Here is a 19,868-nt window from a genome sequence, read left to right as displayed (position 1 = left end):
GCAGCATCCATGCTGTGAGGTGGAGGGATTGCAGGTCCGGATGACAGAGACGGCCGTGTTCCTGAGTGACCAGGTCCAGTCACAACGGAAGTGGAATTGGAGTGGTCACCAATAGATCAAGGAGAGTGGTATACCAATGTTGCCTGGGCCATGCCGGGGTGATCAAGATTAAGCGGGCCCTGTCTCTGCGCAGCTTGAGAAGGACCTTGTGGACTAACGGGAATGGAGGAAAGGCATAGTACAGGCGGTCTTTCCACAGTATCAGGAAGGCGTCCGATAGGGAACCCGGGGAGTGCCCCTGGAGAGAGCAGAAGATCTGGCACTTCCGATTCTTGCGAGAGGCGAAAAGGTCTATCTGGGGAAACCCCCACTTCCGGAAAACGGAATGGATAATGTCCAGGCGAATTGACCACTCGTGAGCCAGAAAGGATCTGCTGAGGCGATCTGCCAAGGTATTTTGGACTCCTGGGAGAAACGATGCCACCAGGTCGATCGAGTGGACTATGCAAAATTCCCACAGGCGAATGGCTTCCTGACAGAGGGGGGGACGATCGTGCTCCCCCTTGTTTGTTGATATAAAACATGGCCGTTGTGTTGTCTGTGAAAACTGCAACACAACGGCCCTGAAGGTGCTTGCCGAACACCTGGCATTCCAGGTGCACTGCTCTCAGTTCCTGTACGTTGATGTGCAGGGAAATCTTTTGGGTGGTCCAAAGGCCCTCCCTGTGTGCAAAGGTCTGCGAGATGAGCACCCCAACCCAAAGATGATGCGTCCATGGTCAGGACCAGGGAGGGCTGTGGGGCATGGAATGGCACCCCTTCGCATACCGAGCTGGGGTTCAGCCATCAGACCAGGGAGGTTACGACTTCCGTCGGTACCGTGACCCCTGTGTCCATATTGTTCCAGCCTGGGCGGTATATGGTTTAGAGCCAGGCCTGAAGTGGACGGAGGCGCAGTCTGGCCACGAAGGTGCAAAACGCCATGTGTCCCAGGAGACCAAGGCACGTGCATGCTGTCGAGGTCGGGAAGCTTTGGAGGCCGTGGATAATGCTCGTCATGGACTGGAAGCGGGCGTGCGGTAGGCACGCATGGGTGAGTTTTCAATCCAGGACTGCTCCAATGAAGTCTATTCTTTGGGTCGGCTCCAAAGTGGATTTTTCAACATTGAGCAGTAGGCCCAGCTGTCTCAACAATCTCATGGTGAACTGGACATGAGATTGCACCTGGTCCTTGGAGCGACACCAAATGAGCCAGTCGTCGAGGTACGGAAACACTTGGATACGATGTCGACGGAGTGAGGCAGCTACGATGGCCATACACTTTGTAAAGACCCTTGGTGCCGTGGATAGGCTGAAGGGAAGGATGGTAAATTGGAAGTGCTGTTGGTTGACCACAAAGCGAAGGAAACGCCTGTGCGGCAGGTAAATCGCTATGTGGAAGTACGCGTCCTTCATGTCAATGGCGGCATACCAGTCTCCAGAATCCAGGGAAGGGATAATGGTCCCCAGGGAAACCATGCGGAACTTCAACCTTACCATAAATTTGTTGAGTCCGCACAGGTCCAGGATGGGCTGTAGCCCCCCCTTTGCCTTGGGGATTAGGAAGTAACTGGAGTAAAACCCCTGCCCCTCAGTTCCCTTGGAACCTCCTCTATAGCTCCGATAGGAGCGTTTGCACCTCCTGTACGAGGAGTTGCTCATGAGAAGGGTCCCTGAAGAGGGATGGGGAGGAAGGATGGGGGCGGGGGAGGACAAAACAAATTGAAGGTGGTATCCACTTTCCACCATACGTAGGACCCATCGGTCTGACGTTATGCGGGACCATGCAGGGAGGAAATAGGAGAGACGGTTGGTGAAAGGTAGGGAAGGATCCTGGAAGGAGACTGGTGCTCCACCCTCGGGCGCACCTTCAAAAGTTTTGCTTGAACCCCGCCGAAGGTTTGGGGGGGCCCTGGTTCTGGCCCGTCTGAGGACCAGACGGTCTCTTCCTACCACCCCGGCCACGTCTTCTAGAGAAGTCCTGTCTTGGCCGAGGATTAGGGTAGGTGTGCTGTGGTTGGGGTCAGAAAGGCCTATGTTGCGTCACCGGGGTATGCATGCCCAATGAACGCATGATGGCCCGGTTATCCTTCAGACTCTGGAGTCAATCTTGTCAGAAAATAGACCATGGCCATCAAAAGGCAGGTCCTGGATAGTCTGCTGGAGTTCCGGTGGGAGACCGGAGACCTGCAGCCACGAGATGTGGCGCATACTACGCCCAAGGCTAGAGTCCTAGTCACCGAGTCTGCCGCATCTATTGAGGCCTGCAAAGATGTCCTGGCTACTTTCTTGCACTCCTCTAGTAGGGCCCCGAACTCCTCCCTGGACTCCTGAGGAATAAGCTCTTCGAACTTTCCCATCAAGTTCCAGGTATTATAATTGCAGCGACTCAAGAGGGCCTGCTGGTAAGCCACCCTGAGTTGTAAGCCGCCAGTAGAACAAATTTTGCGCCCGAATAAATCCAGGCGTCTAGCGTCCTTGGATTTAGGAGCGGGAGCTTGTTGGCCGTGTCTTTCCCTCTCATTAACGGACTGTACAACAAGGAAGCATGGTTGGGGGTCAATATACAAGTATTTGTAGTCTTCGGAGGGGGGCCAAGTACTTTCTCTCCACCCCCTTGGCAGTGGGAGGAATAGAGGCCAGAGATTGCCAGATCGTATTGGCATTAGCCTGGATGGTCCGAATAAATGGCAAGGCTATACGTGTTGGGGTATCGGTAGATAGAATGTCCACTACCGGATCCTTGACTTCCACCACCTCCTCCACCTGGAGGCTCATGTTTTGTGCCACCCTGCGAAGCAACTCTTGGTGTGCACGGAGGTCTATAGGTGGGGGGCCAAAGGAGGATGTACCCACCACTGCCTCGTCAGGCGAAGATGAGGAGGATACTCTAGGGACTAACGGGTCCTCGGGCAAGTCTTTTTGTGGAGTGTCTGGTTGCCCTAGGTCCACCATGCTAGGGGCATGGGCCTGAGCTGAGGGCAGGGCTGTCGCCTCCGAATCCCCCGGGGGTGGGCGACTCACAATGGCCTCCGGTACCCGGGGTTCCGAGTGGGCAGAGTGAGAAGCCCCCCGAGGGGACACCTTGGACCTGATGGTATGCCCAAGGGGTCCAAAAGGACCATTGTGGAGGTCCCTGACCAGGATCCTGCCCCTCATCGTGCCACTGGCTAGCACCGTCCGCATCCTGGTCCTGGACATGGTAGCCACTTTCTGCCTGGGACGACCTCGGGGTGGGACAGGACGAAGGTGAAGCCCATCGCGGATGCTGGGTCGCCCTGTCTTGTGTTGTCGCCCCGCACCGTGGTCTCAAGCAGTACCGCGACCTGGATTGGGACCGGCAGTCATATCGGTGCCAGGAGGCAGATCTGGACCTCGACAAAGATCTATGGGCGGAACGGTGCTGGGATCAACTCTGAGTAGACCGGCGCCGATATCTGGACCGATACCGACCGTACCGGGAAGAAGATCTTTGTGAGGCGGAGCGGTGCTGCGAGCGTGACTGGCGCCGAGATGGTGATTGGTGCCAGGACTGCAAGCGGTGCCGTGGACGAGACCAGCGTCTGGATTGGGACCGTGACCGGGATTGGGACCGATATATCTTGACTTTAGCAAAGTTTTGATACGGTCTCCCACAGTACTCTTGCCAGCAATTTAAAGAAGCATGGATTGGATGAATGGACTATAAGGTGGATAGAAAGCGGGCTAGATCATCGGGCTCAACGGGTGGTGATCAACGGCTCAATGTCTAGTTGGCAGCCGGTATCAAGCGGAGTGCTCCAAGGGTCGGTCCTGGGGCCAGTTTTGTTCAGTATCTTCATTAATGATCTGGAGGATGGTGTGGACTGCACCCTCAGTAAGTTTGCAGATGACACTAAACTGGGAGGCATGGTAGATACGCTGGAGGGTAGGGATAGGATACAGAGGGAAACAGACAAATCAGAGGATTGGGCCAAAAGAAATCTGATGAGGTTCAATAAGGACAAGTGCAGAGTCCTGCACTTAGGACGGAAGAATTCCATGCACTGCTACACACTAGGGACCGAATGGCTAAGCAGCAGTTCTGCAGAAAAGGACTTAGGGGTTACAGTGGACGAGAAGCTGGATATGAGTCAACAGTGTGCCCTTGTTGCCAAGAAGGCTAACGGCATTTTGGGCTGTATAAGTAGGGGCACTGCCAGCAGATCAAGGGATGTGATCATTCCCCTCTATTCAACATTGCTGAGGCCTCATCTGGAGTACTGTGTCCAGTTTGGGGCCCCACACTACAAGAAGGATGTGGAAAAATTGGAAAAAGTCCAGCGGAGGGCAACAAAAATGATTAGGGGGTTGGAGCACATGACTTATGAGGAGAGGCTGAGGGAACTGGGATTGTTTAGTCTGCAGAAGAGAAGAATGAGGGGGGGGATTTGATAGCTGCTTTCAACTACCTGAAAGGGGGTTCCAAAGAGGATGGATCTAGACTGTTCTCAGTGGTACCACATGACAGAACAAGGAGTAATGGTCTCAAGTTGCAGTGCAGGAGGTTTAGGTTGGATATTAGGAAAAACTTTTTCACTAGGAGGGTGGTGAAGCACTGGACTGGGTTACCTAGGAAGGTGGTGGAATCTCCTTTCTTAGAGGTTTTTAAGGTCAGGCTTGACAAAGCCCTGGCTAGGATGATTTAGTTGGGGATTGGTCCTGCTTTGAGCCAGGGGTTGGACTAGATGACCTCCTGAGGTCTCTTCCAACCCTGATATTCTATGATTCACTATACAGAGATTTTGTTTGCTAATTTCTTATTAAGGTGTCTGTTAGCTGGCATTAGGTAAAGAGAAAGACAGAAATATTTTCTGGTTGGTAGATATAGTTGTCCAGCTAGTAGGTATCTGTTACATTTTCAAGCCAAGCCTGAAGTGATTTATTTCAATAGTTTCTTGCAGCAGTGCACTCTACAGGTTAATTGTGTAAGACAATTCTTCCACTGCATCAATTTTAAATTTGCCACTTTTTAATTCTGAATGGCCTTTTATGCTTGTATTACTGGGAATGGATAACTAGAAGTTCATTACAGTAGTGAGCATTTCTCTTTTTTCCCACCTACTCTGAAAACTAAGTAATGGTAGCCTTTTTCCAGCTCTTATTGAATTGAATGTTCTGTGATATATTATCAGTTTTCATCTTCTTCTTCTGTAGACCTTTTTTATTCATTATTTCTCTGCTTGATTTGTGATGAGCAAAACTGAACATAACGTTCCAGGTGGGAATCTGCCCTCAAGTTTCTGTAATAGCCCATTGTGACAGACTGTACCCCTATATTTATCCTTTTTACAAGACCATGATAAATTTTATACGAAGTATGCCTTGTGAGTTCTCATTTCAGAACTCAATGTGCTGAACATTATTGTTCTGGTAAAATCTGTGTATCAACATTGTCTGTAAGTTTATACGATTCTACTGTATAATATTGCTGTGACATGTTCCAAAGTTAGAAAAGCAGGCCCAAACCAGCTTTTTAGAGACAAAAGACACACTGATGTCCTGGCCAGGTATCAGCATAATCAAATAGATTATCATGGGCTATCATCTGGTTACATGGCCATTCTCTGGCAGGAAGAAGGGTGTGAGAGAGAACTTTACATACTGGCAATGGAACAGTTGGGGGTTTTCTGTGCAAACAGATTGACTGTCACCTGAACCCCAGCTGGGGGTTATCCTCCAAGAGGGGAGAAGGGTACAAGAATGAGAAAAAGAGGCTCCCAAATCACCTCTCTCCCTTCATCTCTATTCATGACACCAACAATGTCTGAAAGACAAAGGAAGCATCATTAAACTCAGGAAAGGTCCTGGCTGAAGCAATCCAGCCAGCTGTAAGCTTGTGGTGAGAAAACCTTTTGTTTTTCAATTCACTTTGCTTGTTAAATTAGATATCAGTTTGCATTTTACCTTTTATTTTCTTCGTAACCAATTCTGAATTTTATGCCTCATTACTTGCAATCATTTCAAATCTATCCTTCTGTAGTTAATAAACTTTTTTTATTGTTTTACCTAAAACAGTGTGTATTTGGATTAAAGTGTTTGAGATAACAGGGTATATCATTTTCCATTGATGAAATGATGGACTTTCTATGAGCTAGTATTGTGCAGAAGGAGAACTGGACAGTACAAGATGCACACTTCTGGGGACAAGTCTGGGACTGGGAGTTTGCTGGTGTCACCCTGTATGAAATTCATGAGTGGCTGGTTTGAGCATTCATGTAATTCAGCTGGGAGTGATTTTGCATGATAGAGGCTGTGTGAGAGCAGGACCAGGAGTGGTTTGTTGTCACAGCAGTGTAAAAGGCACCCCAGGTTGGAGATTTAAGGGGACATAGTGGTTCAGCAGTCCAGATTGTACCCTGGGAAATGTCACTCCAATATAATGTTTTCCATAATATTTTCTATCACTGCCTTGATAAACTCTAACATGATATTCGATGTTTTGGTGGCTACCATACACTGAGCACATCTTCACTGAGCTGCGCACAGATATCAAGATTTTCTTTTGGCACCTACTGAAGACATAACTAATTCAGAAGCCAGCAGCATGCATATAGAGCCTGAATTGTTCTTTCCAGTGAATGTTACCTAGCAATTCCCCATACTGAACTTCATTTCTCGTTGCATAGCCATGAGTTGGGTTGAGTTAATTCGGCTGGGTCCTTCTGGAATTCCTCATAATCCTCGCTAGTGTTGACAAACCAAAAATGTTAGGTCAATACGTTCTGTCATCTCACTGTCACCTCCTCCTTTGGAGCATAAATATATAACATACTAGTCCTAGTGCTGATCCGCATGGCACCCCACTATTAACCTTGCATCATGACAAAAATTGGCACTTTTCTTGTACTTTGCTTCCTTTTTCTTAAACAGGTTTCCATCGATGCCAGGACTTGACCTCTCATATTGTGATTAGCAAATTTCCCCTTTCTTCCATTTGTTATACATTTATTTTTTAAAAGCTGTCTTTACTTCATCTCTAAACCAGGTCAGTTTTTTAACCAGCATGGCCTTCTTCCTCAGTTATAGGATTTTAGTTTTGTAATGTGTTCTTAAATGATTCCCAATTATCATTTATATTTTTCTGATTAAATTCTTCCTCCCAGCTGACATATCTTATAAATATTTTCAACTTTGTAAACCTGACCCTATTAAAACACTAAGAGTGTGCGTGTATGCGCGCGTGTGTGTATTTTACTGGTTTGAACTTTAATCTTTAATTATAAATGTGATGAACTTATGATCACTTGTACTTAAGGTACCCATTTATTTTTAGTTCTATGATCAGTTCCTCTTTATCTATCAAGACAAGACAAGGTCTAACAAAGAATTCCCCCATGTTCGCTGCAACACTTTTTGAGTTAGGATATTGACAACTATAATGTTTAGAAATTCCAAAGATGTTTTAGTATTGACAGCATGAGACTTCCAGAAGATGTCACTCAAACTGAAGTCCCACATGATCATACAGCGTTTTCTCCTACACATTATAGATAGAATCATAGAATAGAATATTAGGGTTGGAAGAGACCTCAGAAGGTCATCTAGTCCAATCCCTTGCTCAAAGCAAGACCAACACCATTTAAATCATCCCAGCCAGAGCTTTGGCAAGCTGGGCCTTAAAAACCTCTAAGGATGGAGATTCCACCACCTCCCTAGGTAACCCATTCCAGTGCTTCACCATCCTCCTAGTGAAATAGTGTTTCCTAATATCCAACCTAGACCTCTCCCACTGCAACTTGAGACCACTGCTCCTTCCTCTGTCATCTGCCACCACTGAGAACAGCCTAGCTCCATCCTCTTTGGAACCCCACTTCAGGTAGTTAAAGGCTGCTATCAAATCCCCCTTCACTTTTCTCTTCTGCAGACTAAATAACCCCAGTTCCCTCAGCCTCTCCTTGTAAGTCATGTGCCCCAGCCCCTTAATCATTTTCGTTGCCCTCTGCTGGACTCTCTCCAATTTGTCCACATCCCTTCTGTAGTGGGGGGACCAAAACTGGACACAATACGCCAGATGTGGCCTCACCAGCGCCAAATAGATTCAGCTGCCAACTAGACATTGAGCCATTGATCACTACCTGTTGAGTCCGACAATCTAGCCAGCTTTCTATCCACCTTATAGTCCATTCACCCAATCCATACTTCTTTAAATTGCTGGCAAGAATACTGTGGGAGACCGTATCAAAACTTTGCTAAAGTCAAGATATATCACATCCACCGCTTTCCTCATATCCACAGAGCAAGTTATCTCATCATAGAAGGCAATCAGGTTGGTCAGGCATGACTTGCACTTGGTGAACCCATGTTGACTGTTCCTGATCTTTCTCTCCAAGTGCTTCAAAATGGATTCCTTGAGGACCTGCTCCATGATTTTGCCAGGGACTGAAGTGAGGCTGACCAGTCTGTAGTTCCCCGCGTTCTCTGTCTTCCCTTTTTTAAATATGGGTGCTATATTTGCCTTTTTCTAATCGTCTGGGACCTCCCCCGATTGCCACAAATTTTCAAAGATAATAGCCAGTGGCTCTGGAATCACATCAGCCAACTCCCTCAGCACCCTTGGATGCATTAGATCTGGATAGATTCATAAGGAGAGCACCATTCTGTTCCCTAGTGTGAATTATGGGTCTGTAGCAGACACCACCTAATACCCCATGTTGTGTTTTATCTGTTAGAACTTTGATCCACAAACATTCAAGATCATTTTCCCTAGTGGTTACAAACCGCCAGATCTCCTCTCTGACTTCCTATCTCTCCGATGACCAGCTCCAGAATTCCATAAAATCATCACTTATAAAGTTTGCAGATAACACAAAAATTGGGAGAGTGGTAAATAATGAAGAGGACAGGTCACTAATACTGTACAATCGAGATCACTTGGTAAGCTGGGTGCAAGCAAACAACATGCATTTTAATATGGCTAAATGTGAATGTATACATATAGGAACAAAGACTGTGGGCCATACTTATAGGATGGGGACTCTATCCTTGGAAGTAATGACTCAAGCAGATTTGGGGGTCATGATAATCATCTTTTGAAACGGTTACCTGTCTCTTGTAACTGTTGTTCTTCGCGATGTGTTGCTCATGTCTATTCCAATAGGTGTGTGCGCGCACCACATGCACGATCATCTGAAGGTTTTTCACCTAGCGGTACCCATCAGGTCGGCTGTGGAGACCCCTGGAGCGGCGCTTTTATGGCAGTGTATATAGGTCCCTGCTGACCCGCCTCCTGCTCAGTTCCTTCTTGCCAGAACACTCCGACAGAGGGGAGTCGGGCAGGAATTGGAATGGACATGAGCAACACATCTCGAAGAACATCAATTACGAGAGGTAGGTAACCATTTTTTCTTCTTCGAGGGATTGCTCATGTGCATTCCAATAGGTGACTTCCAAGCAGTTTCCCTGGGGGAGGGGTTGGAGTTCACTTGGTTGCTGAGTGCAGGCCTGCCCTGCCAAAGGCTGCATCATCCCTCACTTGCTGGGTAATGGCGTGGTGTGACATGAAGGTATGGATGGAAGACCATGTTGCTGTCAGGAACGCTGTGGACTACACCTGCGCTCTCGTGGAGTGCGTCGTAAGCGGAGGGGCTGAAAGTTTTGCCAGGTCATAGCAAGTCCTGATACAGGACGTGATCCATGATGAAATGCGCTCGGACGAGATTGGGAGCCCCCTCATCCTTTCTGCGACTGCAATGAAGAGCTGCAGTGACATACGAAATGGCTTTGTCGCTCAATGTAGAATGCTAGGGCACGCCTAACATCCAGGGACTGGCACGTGCACTCTCTGTTACTGGCATGAGGCTTAGGGAAGACCACAGGTAAAAATATGTCTTGATTCACATGAAACTGGGAGACTACCTTTGGCAGAAACGCAGGGTGAGGGCACAGCTGCACCTTGTCTTTATAAAATACCGTATGGGGGGGCTCAGAAGTCAGCGCTCGGATATCCGCGCTCTGAGCTCAGATATCTTTCTGGCCGAGGTTATGACCACCAGAAAGGCCACCTTCCAGGAGAGGTAGGACAGAGGGCAGGCTGCCATGGGTTCAAAAGGGGGCCCCATGAGTGCGAATAGGACTAGGTTAAGGTCCCACTGGGAAACGGGCCGTCGTACCTGGGGATAAAGCCTGTCTAAGCCCTTGATGAACCTGCCCACCATGGGATTACCGAAGACTGACCCACCCGCTGTCCCTAGGTGAAAAGCCGAAATGGAAGCAAGGTGTACCCTGAGAAATGATATTGCTAACCCCTGCTGCTTAAGGTATAACAGGTAGTCCAAAACAAGGGGAATTGACGCTAGCTGCGGTTCGGTTCCTCTTTGTCGAGACCAGATGGAAAAACGCTTCCACTTTGCCAGGTACGTGGCTTGAGTGGAAGGTTTCCTACTTCCCAGCAGGACCTCCCTCACTGGGTCCGAACATTGAAGCTCAAGAGTTCAACCAATGGAGTTTCCACGCCAAGAGGTGGAGGGACTCCAGATTTCGGTGTTGCAGACAGCCGTGGTCCTGTGTGATTAGGATCGGGCATACAGGAAGCGCCGCTGGCCTATCCAGTGAGAGGTTCATCAACATGGTGAACCAGTGCTGGCGGGGCCACACTGGCGCTATGAGGATCAAGGAAGCCCCGCCCCGACGAGTCTTGAGGAGGACATTGTGTATGAGAGGGAAGGGCGGGAACGCATACAGCAGGTGACTCAACCATGAAAAATGAAAGGCGTCCGCGATGGAGCCTGGGCTGTGGTTCAGGAAAGGACAGAACTGCTGGCACTTCCTGTTGCTCCGCGTTGTGAACAGGTCTATGTGGGGAGAGCCTGAGGGACCATTAGTGACCGTGAAATGAATGGCTGAGGCAATCGGCTAGTTCGTTTTGTGCTCCCTGAAGATGGGATGCCTCTAGGTGTATTGAGTGGGCGATACAAAAATCCTACAGCTCGAGGGCTTCCTGGCACAGGGGAGAGGAGCGAGCACCACCCTGTTGTTTATATAGAACATCGCTGCAGTGTTGTCCGTCAGCACCGACACACGTGCATCCTGCAGGCGGGCCTGAAACGCTTGGCATGCCAGACGAACCACCCTCAGCTCCCTCACATTGATATGCAGCAATAGTTCTGTGTGGGGTCATAGGCCTTGAGTTCTGATATTACCGATTCCGGTGCCGCTTCTGGTGCCGGCCGTGGACGGAGGGCCGACTCCATCAGGAGGAGCTTCAAATGATAGTCCCGCTCTTAGTCCTGGGTTTGAAACTCCTGAAAATTGGGCACTTATCTGTCTCATGGCCTTCTCCTAGGCACTTGAGACAGGCAGCATGCGGATCGCCTGTGGGCATAGGTTTTGCACACTTCTCACATGCCTTAAACCCCTGAGACCAAGGCATGCCACGGTGCCTGAGGAAGCTAGAGCGGGACGGAAGCCCCCTAAAGTAAGTCCAACTAACTACAAACTACTATATAACGAACTAACAACTAAGAAAAGGGAACCACTAGATAGGCACTTGCGAATGAAAGAGACTGAGCTGCTCCAACGACCATCACTGGTGGTAAGAAGGAACTGAGCAGGCGGCGGGTCGGCAGGGACCTATATACGCTGCCATAAAGGCGCCATTCCAGGGGTCTCCACGGCCAACCCGACGGGTATCGCTAGGGGAAAAACCTTCCGACGATCATGCACGTGGCACACGCACACACCTATTGGAATGCACATGAGCAACCACTTGAAGAAGAACATATGCTCCTAGTGTAACTCTAAGGCTAAAGCAGCTAATACAGGGGTCTCAAAGTCCCGACCCACAGGCCATCTGTGGCCCGAGAACCTCCCCACTGCGGCCCATGGAAACTTTTGAAAAAGTTCTTTCATTCGGCCCTCGTGGCCCGGGGGGGCAGGAGGGGAGTGGGCAGGAGAGATTCACAACATTGCTCCATCCTGATGTCATTCATCTCAGGCAGCTCGGCTCCCTGCAAGCGGTTCCCTATCCCTGCTGTTGCTGGTGGAGCCACGGAGGAGAGAACAATGCAGCCACGCTGCCGGCTGTCAGCTGCAGACGCCATTCCCCCTCCCCCCCCAGCTCCCATAGGCTGTGGAAGAGGGACAGAGATACCATCACTAGTCGCTGGGCAAGGTCAGCCATGGCGGCAGCGTCACTAATCGCCAGGCAGAGGCAGCCGGGGCAGCATGAGGCCAAGGGAGTGAGGAAAAAGGGTAGGAAACAGGCTGGGAGGTGGCATGAACACGATCTTCACTGACATCATTGGCCCGCTGGGAGGATTTGAGGGCGGGCACTGGCCCTAAGGTAATTTGAGTTTGAGACCCCTGGGCTAATACAATCTGTGGATGCATAAACAGGGAAATCTTGCGTAGGAGTAGAATGGTTATTTTACCTCGATACTTGGCACTGATGTGACTGCTGCTGGAATACTGTGTCCAGTCTGGTGCCCACAGAAAGGAGGATACTGAAACTGAAGGGGGTTCAGATAAGAACCACAAGAATGATTAACGGATTAGGAAACATGCCTTACAATAATAGACTCAAGGAATTCAATCTATTTAGCTTAACAAAAAGAAGGTTAAGGAGTGACTTGATCACAGCCTGTAAGTACCTACATAGGTAACAAATAATGGGCTCTTCAATCTAGCAGAGAAAGATCAAGCCAATGGCTAGAAATTAAATGGCTATCCCTCCCCTGCAGATTGCGCTAGATGGGGGAGGGATAGCTCAGTGGTTTGAGCATTAGCCTGCTAAACCCAGGATTGTGAGTTCAATCCTTGAGGGGGCCATTTAGGGATCTGGGAAAAAAAATCTGTCTGGGAATTGGTCCTACTTTGAACAGGGGGTCGGACTAGATGACCTCCTGAGGTCCCTTCTAATTCTGGTATTCTATGAGTCTAAAAATTCAGACAGGAAATAAGACATGTATTTTTCAACAGTCAGCATAATTAACCATCAGAACAATTTACCAGTGGTCATGGTGGATTCTCAATCACTGGCAATTTTTAAGTTGAGGTTGGATGTTTTTCTAAAAGATACTCACTAAGAATTTTTTGGGGGGAAGTTTTATGGCCTGTGTTATACACAAGGTCAGGCTAGACAATCACAATTCAGTTAATGTTAACAGCGAGTCAACTGGAGAGTGGCTTCTTTTAATTAAACCTCTTTCAGCACCATCCTGATCTGGTGACATAGTGCAATTTAGTTTCTCAGGTTGTTTCATCATCTCTGTCACGGACTCACCTTCACTATCTAACCAGTAATCAGCACTAACTTGGTCCTTCCTGTTTTTGCATTTCTACAAACAGGCAAACCTTGGGGACCCAGTCAGGGTTATTCCTCCACCCAAAGCACCCTTTGGGCAACAGCTATGCAGAGGAGACTCCTCCTCCACTGAGACCTATGTGGAACCACCCAGCCCCACAACCGTGTAGGTGTGGGGAAGACAGAAGTTCCAAGACAGTGCTGCTGACATCAGGGCCATCCTTAGGATTTATGGGGCACTATGTAGTATTAGTAAACTGGTGCCCCTATACCCGATGGCAGCCTGAGCTCACAGCCCGGGGAGGGAGCGGAAGGGAGACACAAGGCAGCAAGGATACAAAGCCACCCGGCCCGCCTCACGGTGGCGGAGAGTCAGTTCCCCCCAGAGAGCCCTGTACCCACTCCCTCATACAGAATGTGCGGCGCTAGCGCATTCGGCTCTGAATATGGCCCTTGCCTAACGGGACTGCAGTGCGCACTGGGTGTCCAGGAGCTGACCTGCTCTTACCTGCTGTCATTGGCGGGTGGCTGAAGCTGCAGCTCGGGGAGGCTAGCTCCTCAGCCCACTTCTTCTGCCTGTGGCCCTGCCCATACTCCACTCTGACTCTGCCTCCGATCCCGCCCCCACTCTGCCCAGGCCCCACCCTCTCCCCATTGTCTCCCTCCTCTCTTCCCTCCCCGCTCACCCCCTTCCAGCCAAATCTCTGAACCCAAATGAACAAAAAAAAACACCACATTTCTGTAATTTCTTTCTAAAGAAAATGGGGAATGTTTTCCACTGCATGCCAGAAGGTGAAGACTGGATATGCAGAAGGTACTTAATTAAAAGCACTAAATTTGGGAATTAAAAATGTGAGTCACAGGTTTTTTTGATATATCCTGAAGTTTGTCAGAGATTTATTTACAAAAAACTTCGTAGTAAGGGTGAGTCAGCTGTCTTGCTGAATACAACATTAAATATTATGGAATACATGATGCAGCTCTTCTCTGTTTTACATTTTTTTTCATCAGTATTTCTAAGCTGATTTTATATTTTAAATGTATTCTTAAGCCTTCATAAAGTAATCATTCCAGATTACTACATATTTAACTCACTGAAACAAAGACATTATTTTAAATTAATCAGTAACAGAGGTTTATTGAGTTCATAACAATGTTCATTGCTTTTAGAAAAAGGGAACACTAATTTACTTTGTGTGATCTCCATAACAATAAACATGTTTATGAAGTTTCACCAACTTTAAAAAATATATTTCCAAAGTTTTTTTTTTTTTTTTTTTTTTTTTTACAAATATGTATTTTAGAGAAGAATGGTCTTTTGAAGGATTTATTTAAAAAAACTGTATGTCTGAAGATCTAAGCATTTAAGGCTAAAGATGATTGTGGATCTAAAAATCTATGCAAGGATTTTTTAGAGATGTGATTTTATAATCTTCACCAACTGTGACGTTATTGATATAAACTGGGACGGTATAGATCGTTGTTGCAACCAAGGTCCTGTAGTGGCACCAAATCTTGTATAAAGGGGGTCAAATAAGGTGTCTAAGACAAGGTTATGGTTTTCTGGTTATGATTATGCTATCTGCATGCATGTATCATTTTTGTATTTAAAGTTATAAGTACTGGCTCTATACTGTCTGTATTTCAAACTTGTGCTGTGCTTCTGGGTGACACCCCAGACAATTTGGCGTCAGCACTGCCTAGCCTGCTTGATGGCCCATTAAGGACCATCAGCTATACAACTGACCCATTGAGAGAAGGCAGATCCACCTTGTGACTCAGTAAAGCATGCAGGGACATGCCTATGGACAGAACTCTTGAGTTTTTTCATGCCATGTGCTTGTTTTGGAACAAAGAAAGCAAAGGCTACATAGCAAGAGACTATAAAAGGCTGCTGCATCTCCTCCATCTTGTCTTCAGTCCTGCTTCTTACTTCTGAAGGAACCTTGCTAGAAAATGAAGCTCTGAACAAAGGACTGAATGACCCATCCCAACTGTGGATGTACTCCAGAGACTTGATTTAAACCTGCAGTTTATTCCATCACTGCTACAAGCCTGAACCAAAAACTGTGTCATTACTGTATGTAATTGATTTCATTTAACCAATTCTAGCTCTCATCTATATTTCTTTCTTTTTATGAATAAACCTTTAGATTCTAAAGGATTGGCAACAGCGTGATTTGTGGGTAAGATCTGACTGGTATATTGACCTGGGTCTGGGGCATAGTCCTTTGGGATCAGGAGAACTCTCTCTTTTACTGGGATATTGGTTTTCATAACCATTCATCCCCATAGTGAGTGGCACTGGTGGTGATACTGGGAAACTGGAGTGTCTAAGGGAATTGCTTGTATGACTTAAGGTTAGCCAGTGGGGTGTGACTGAAGTCCTCTCTGTTTGGCTGGTTTAGTGTGCCTTAGAGGTGAAGAATCACCAGCCTGGGGCTGTGACTGCCCTGTTCTAAGCAATTTGTCCTGAACTGATACTCTCAGTTGTGTCCCGCCAGAGGCAACGTTGTTACACCAACTCACTAATGAAATATTTTTAAAGCAAACTTTAAACTAAGGTCCTGTAGACTAAGATGTTCTGAGTAAATATTACAGTGATGCACAACTGTTTGTGTCAGTAAATTCTGAAACTGACAGTATATACTTAGGGGTTGGCAAATGCCTGTTAAATGGCCTCATTACCACTTGAATAGCTCTTTAACAGTTTCGATGTTGTGCTAATAGGTCTGGCAGGCTGGAAGGCTTTTTCACTTTTAAGTTACTAGCTCCCCTCTGGAGTAAGAGTCACGAGGGAGCAGCAGCCAGCTGTGGGAGCCTGCAGGTAGGGTCAGAACAGGGATAGGAAGAGGCTGGACACTAAGACCCAGTGTTGCCCCAAATTTCTACACACATGCCTAAGGACAGCCCAGGCTGACATGATAGTGGCTGCAGCAGGGACTCCTGATGTTATCAGACTGTTTCACAGCTTTACTGGGCAGTCTCTCCCCTCTGCTGATTGGCTGTTTGCTTCCCCCTCTCCCCCCCCATGGTCAATTCACCTCTGCCTCACTCTAGCCTCCTCCCTTCCCATCTCTCTCCCTTATCTCCCCTCTCTTACACCATTTGCCTCTCTGTCTTCAGTGACTCTTCTCCCTCCTTTTCTGTTTCGCTTAAAATCTTCCCTCAAAAGAGTTTAAAAGATATTGTGGCATTACCATGCCGTTTGCCACCTGTCATTCTGCTGATGAGTTCTGCCACTCCCCCCACACCATGTTTGGTTTAGTTAGACTCTACGATCTTTAGGGCAGGGACTGTCTCTTAATCTTTGCCTGTGCAGTGCCCAGCACAATGAGGTCCCAATCTCAGCTGGGCTCTTTAAACATTAATTATGAATTTCCCGCAGTGGTGAATTTAAGCCAGCCCTTCAACGTTATTTTAATTCATTTTTTCATATTTAACTTTTCTTTGTTTTCTTTAATTATAATTTAAGGCCACAAAACCCACTGTAGAGTTCAAAATCTTTACTGGAGCAGGTGGGCCAGTCCTATAACACAGTGAGAGGAGGCAGAGGCATCTGACACATTGGTCCAGTTAATGAAGAGTCAAATTTCACACAAATATTGCCCCTTTCAATCTTGTAACTGTTGGTATCAATGTATTAAGCTACATAAGTAAACCTTTCTATTAAAAGTAACACACACCAGAGTTTCTTACACAGGGGAATGTTTTACTTATTTTAACTTATGAAAAAGAATCCATTTTCCCACAAAACTTGAGACCAATTATTTGCCAGGTTTCAGGCAACCAATAAACCCTCAAAAAAATAAAGGCTAAGTTTTCAAGACTGTAAATCTGGTTCTAAATTCCTGAAGATCACAGATCCCCTATACACTCCTGCAGTTTACTGCTCATCTAGGTGGAAAAATCCCACATTCATGGGGATGGTGCATGCACTCCTAATGCTACTGAGCAGCATACAACGAATGACTGATATACAGTTAGGTCTTTAATTTCTTTCTGAAATAAGACACTGGGCACCAACACAAATTGTTTTTGGAATGTCTGATAGCTCCTTCAGGAAATGGAGAAAAAGATGCTCTGCATAAGAACCAAAGAGAGCTCTCTAGGTCAACCAAAAATACTGGGTAGTAAATGCTATTAATTTATTTGCAGAAAATGCTCCTAACATGAAAGTCTCCACTGCTTTTGGAGCCAAAATAGCTGTAAGCTCTCCCCCTGACCAGAGCTGATGTATACAACAGCAAACGTGAAGGAGGCTTGGAACTATTTTAAGTCGAAGTTTCGAAGTTGCAGAAACCACCTGTAACTTGCATCCCAAGCAATGGGGGGGGGGGGGGCACGGACGACTCACAGGGAAGGGTTGCAGACCAAACATCTCAAACAGATTACTAAGAGAAAGTAGAAAGCCTACAAGGCATGGAAGAAGGGATGGATTAGCAAGGAAAGCTACCTCCTGGAAGTCTGGAAGTGTAGGAATAAAGTGGGAACTGCCAAAAGCCAAGCAGAGCTGGATCTTGCAAAGGAAATTAAAACCAATTATAAAAGGTTCTTTAGCCATATAAATAAAAAGAAAAACAACAAAAGAAGGGGGAATCCAGCATAAAAAGATTAAAGATAATCTAGGTATGGCCCAACACCTAAATTAATACTTTGCCTCAGTTTTCAATAAAGCTAATGGGGATCTTGGGGGGAGCGGCCAGGTGGCTAATGGCCACAAGGAAATGGAAGTAGAAATTACCACATATGAGGTGGAAGCCAAACTCAGACTGGTTAATGGGACCAAATTGGGAGGCTGGGATAATCTCCATCCAAGAATATTAAAGGAACTGGCACATGAAATTGAAAGCCCAGTTGCAAAGATTTTTAACAAATCCATAAACTCAGGATTCATACCTTATGACTAGGTAATTGCAACTATTGTACCTATATTTAAGAAAGGGGGGGGGGGGGGGGAAGTGATCTGGGGAAATACAAGCCCAGTAGTTTGACCTCAGTTGTAGGCAGAATGTTAGGACAAATTCTGAAAGACAGTGTAATTAAAGACAGAGATAAATGGTAATTTGTATAAAATACAACATGGTTTTACAAAAGGTAATAATAAAATAATAATATATGGAGATATACCTATCTCATAGAACTGGAAGTGACCCTGAAAGGTCATCAAGTCCAGCCCCCTGCCTTCACTAGCAGGACCAAGTACTGATTTTGCCCCAGATCCCTAAGTGGCCTCCTCAAGGATTGAACTCACGACCCTGGGTTTAAGCAGGCCAATGCTCAAACCACTGAGCTATCCCTCCCCTGCAGATTGTGCTAGACCCAACCTGATCTCTTTCTTTGACATAGGACTTTTAATCTAGACAAAGAAAAAGCAGTAGATCTAAGCTAACTGGATTTCAGTAAAGCATTTGATACAGTTCCATGTGGGTAATTCTTAGTTAAATTGGTGAAGATGAGGATTAATACAAGAATCAAAAGGTGGGTAAGAAACTGGTTAAAGGGGAAACTACAACAGGTCATACTCATAGACTCAGACTCATAGACATTAAGGTCAGAAGGGACCATTATGATCATCTGGTCTGACCCCCTGCATGCTGCAGGCCGCAAGACCCTTCCCTGGACTCTACCGTTGAAGTCCCCAATCCTGTGTTTTAGTGACTTCAATCGGCTGATACCCTTTTGCTAGTGATCCCTGCCCCATGCTGCGGAGGAAGGCGAAAAACCTCCAGAGGCTCAGCCAATCTACCCTGGAGGAAAATTCCTTCCCGACCCCAAATATGGCGATCAGTAATACCCCGAGCATATAGGCAAGAGTCTCTAGCCTGACCCTTGTTGGCCATTATGCTGTTCATGTACCATTGCTTGGTTTTCCTTGGCTACTATGTTTTATCATTAAACCATTCCCTCCATAAACTTATCCAACTTAATCTTAAAACCAGACAGGTCATACTGAAAAGTGAAATATCGGGATGGAGAGAGTACAAGTGGAACATCTCAAGGATCAATCTTGGGACCAACCTTATTTATCATTTTCATTAATGACCTTGACACAAAAAGTGGAAATGTACTAATAAATTTGGCAGATGACACAAAGTTGGAGGACCGGAATATCATACAAGATTTGGACAACCTTGAAGCTGAAGGAATAGAAATGGGATGAAATTTAATAGCGGAGGATGCAAGATCATGCATTTAGGTATTAATAACAGGAGTTTTTGCTAAAAGCTGAGGACTTATCAGTTGCAAGTGACAGAGCAGGAGAAAGACCTGGATGGACTGGTTAATCACAGGCTGACTATGAACCACCAATGTGATGCAGCCATGAAAAAGGCTAACACAATCCTAGGATGCATCAGGTGAGACAGGGAAGTGTCATTGCCATTATACAAGACACTGGTGAGACCTCATCTGGAAAACTGTGTGCAATTCTGGTCTCCTATGTATAAGAAAGATGAATTCAAACTGGAACAGGTGCAGAGAAGGGCTACTAAGATGATCAGAGGAAAATAAAACCAACTTTATAAGAGGAGACTTAAGGAGGAAGTCAGAGGGAGATATAATTGCT

At 46.6% G+C, this 19,868-nt stretch overlaps 1 protein-coding gene across 6 annotated transcripts in view; it reads right to left on the bottom strand.

Annotated features, from left to right (window-relative positions):
- Window positions 1-19,868, bottom strand: part of KLHL12 (kelch like family member 12) — an 85,607-nt gene that overhangs the window by 51,621 nt on the left and 14,118 nt on the right. For 5 of the 6 annotated variants that reach the window (XM_054026244.1, XM_054026245.1, XM_054026246.1 and 2 more), the window contains one exon: window positions 12,429-12,506. The exons of the other annotated variant lie outside the window; for it this stretch is intronic. In XM_054026244.1, coding sequence (XP_053882219.1) covers window positions 12,429-12,506 — 78 coding nt within the window. The remainder of the gene's footprint in view (window positions 1-12,428; window positions 12,507-19,868) is intronic. 6 annotated transcript variants of the gene reach the window in all.

The sequence above is a fragment of the Malaclemys terrapin genome, chromosome 4 (genome assembly GCF_027887155.1).
Source record: "Malaclemys terrapin pileata isolate rMalTer1 chromosome 4, rMalTer1.hap1, whole genome shotgun sequence".
Taxonomy (NCBI): Eukaryota; Metazoa; Chordata; order Testudines; family Emydidae; genus Malaclemys; species Malaclemys terrapin.
The sequence above is the reverse complement of the archived record's forward strand: the minus strand, read 5'-3'. Positions and strand labels throughout refer to the sequence as shown.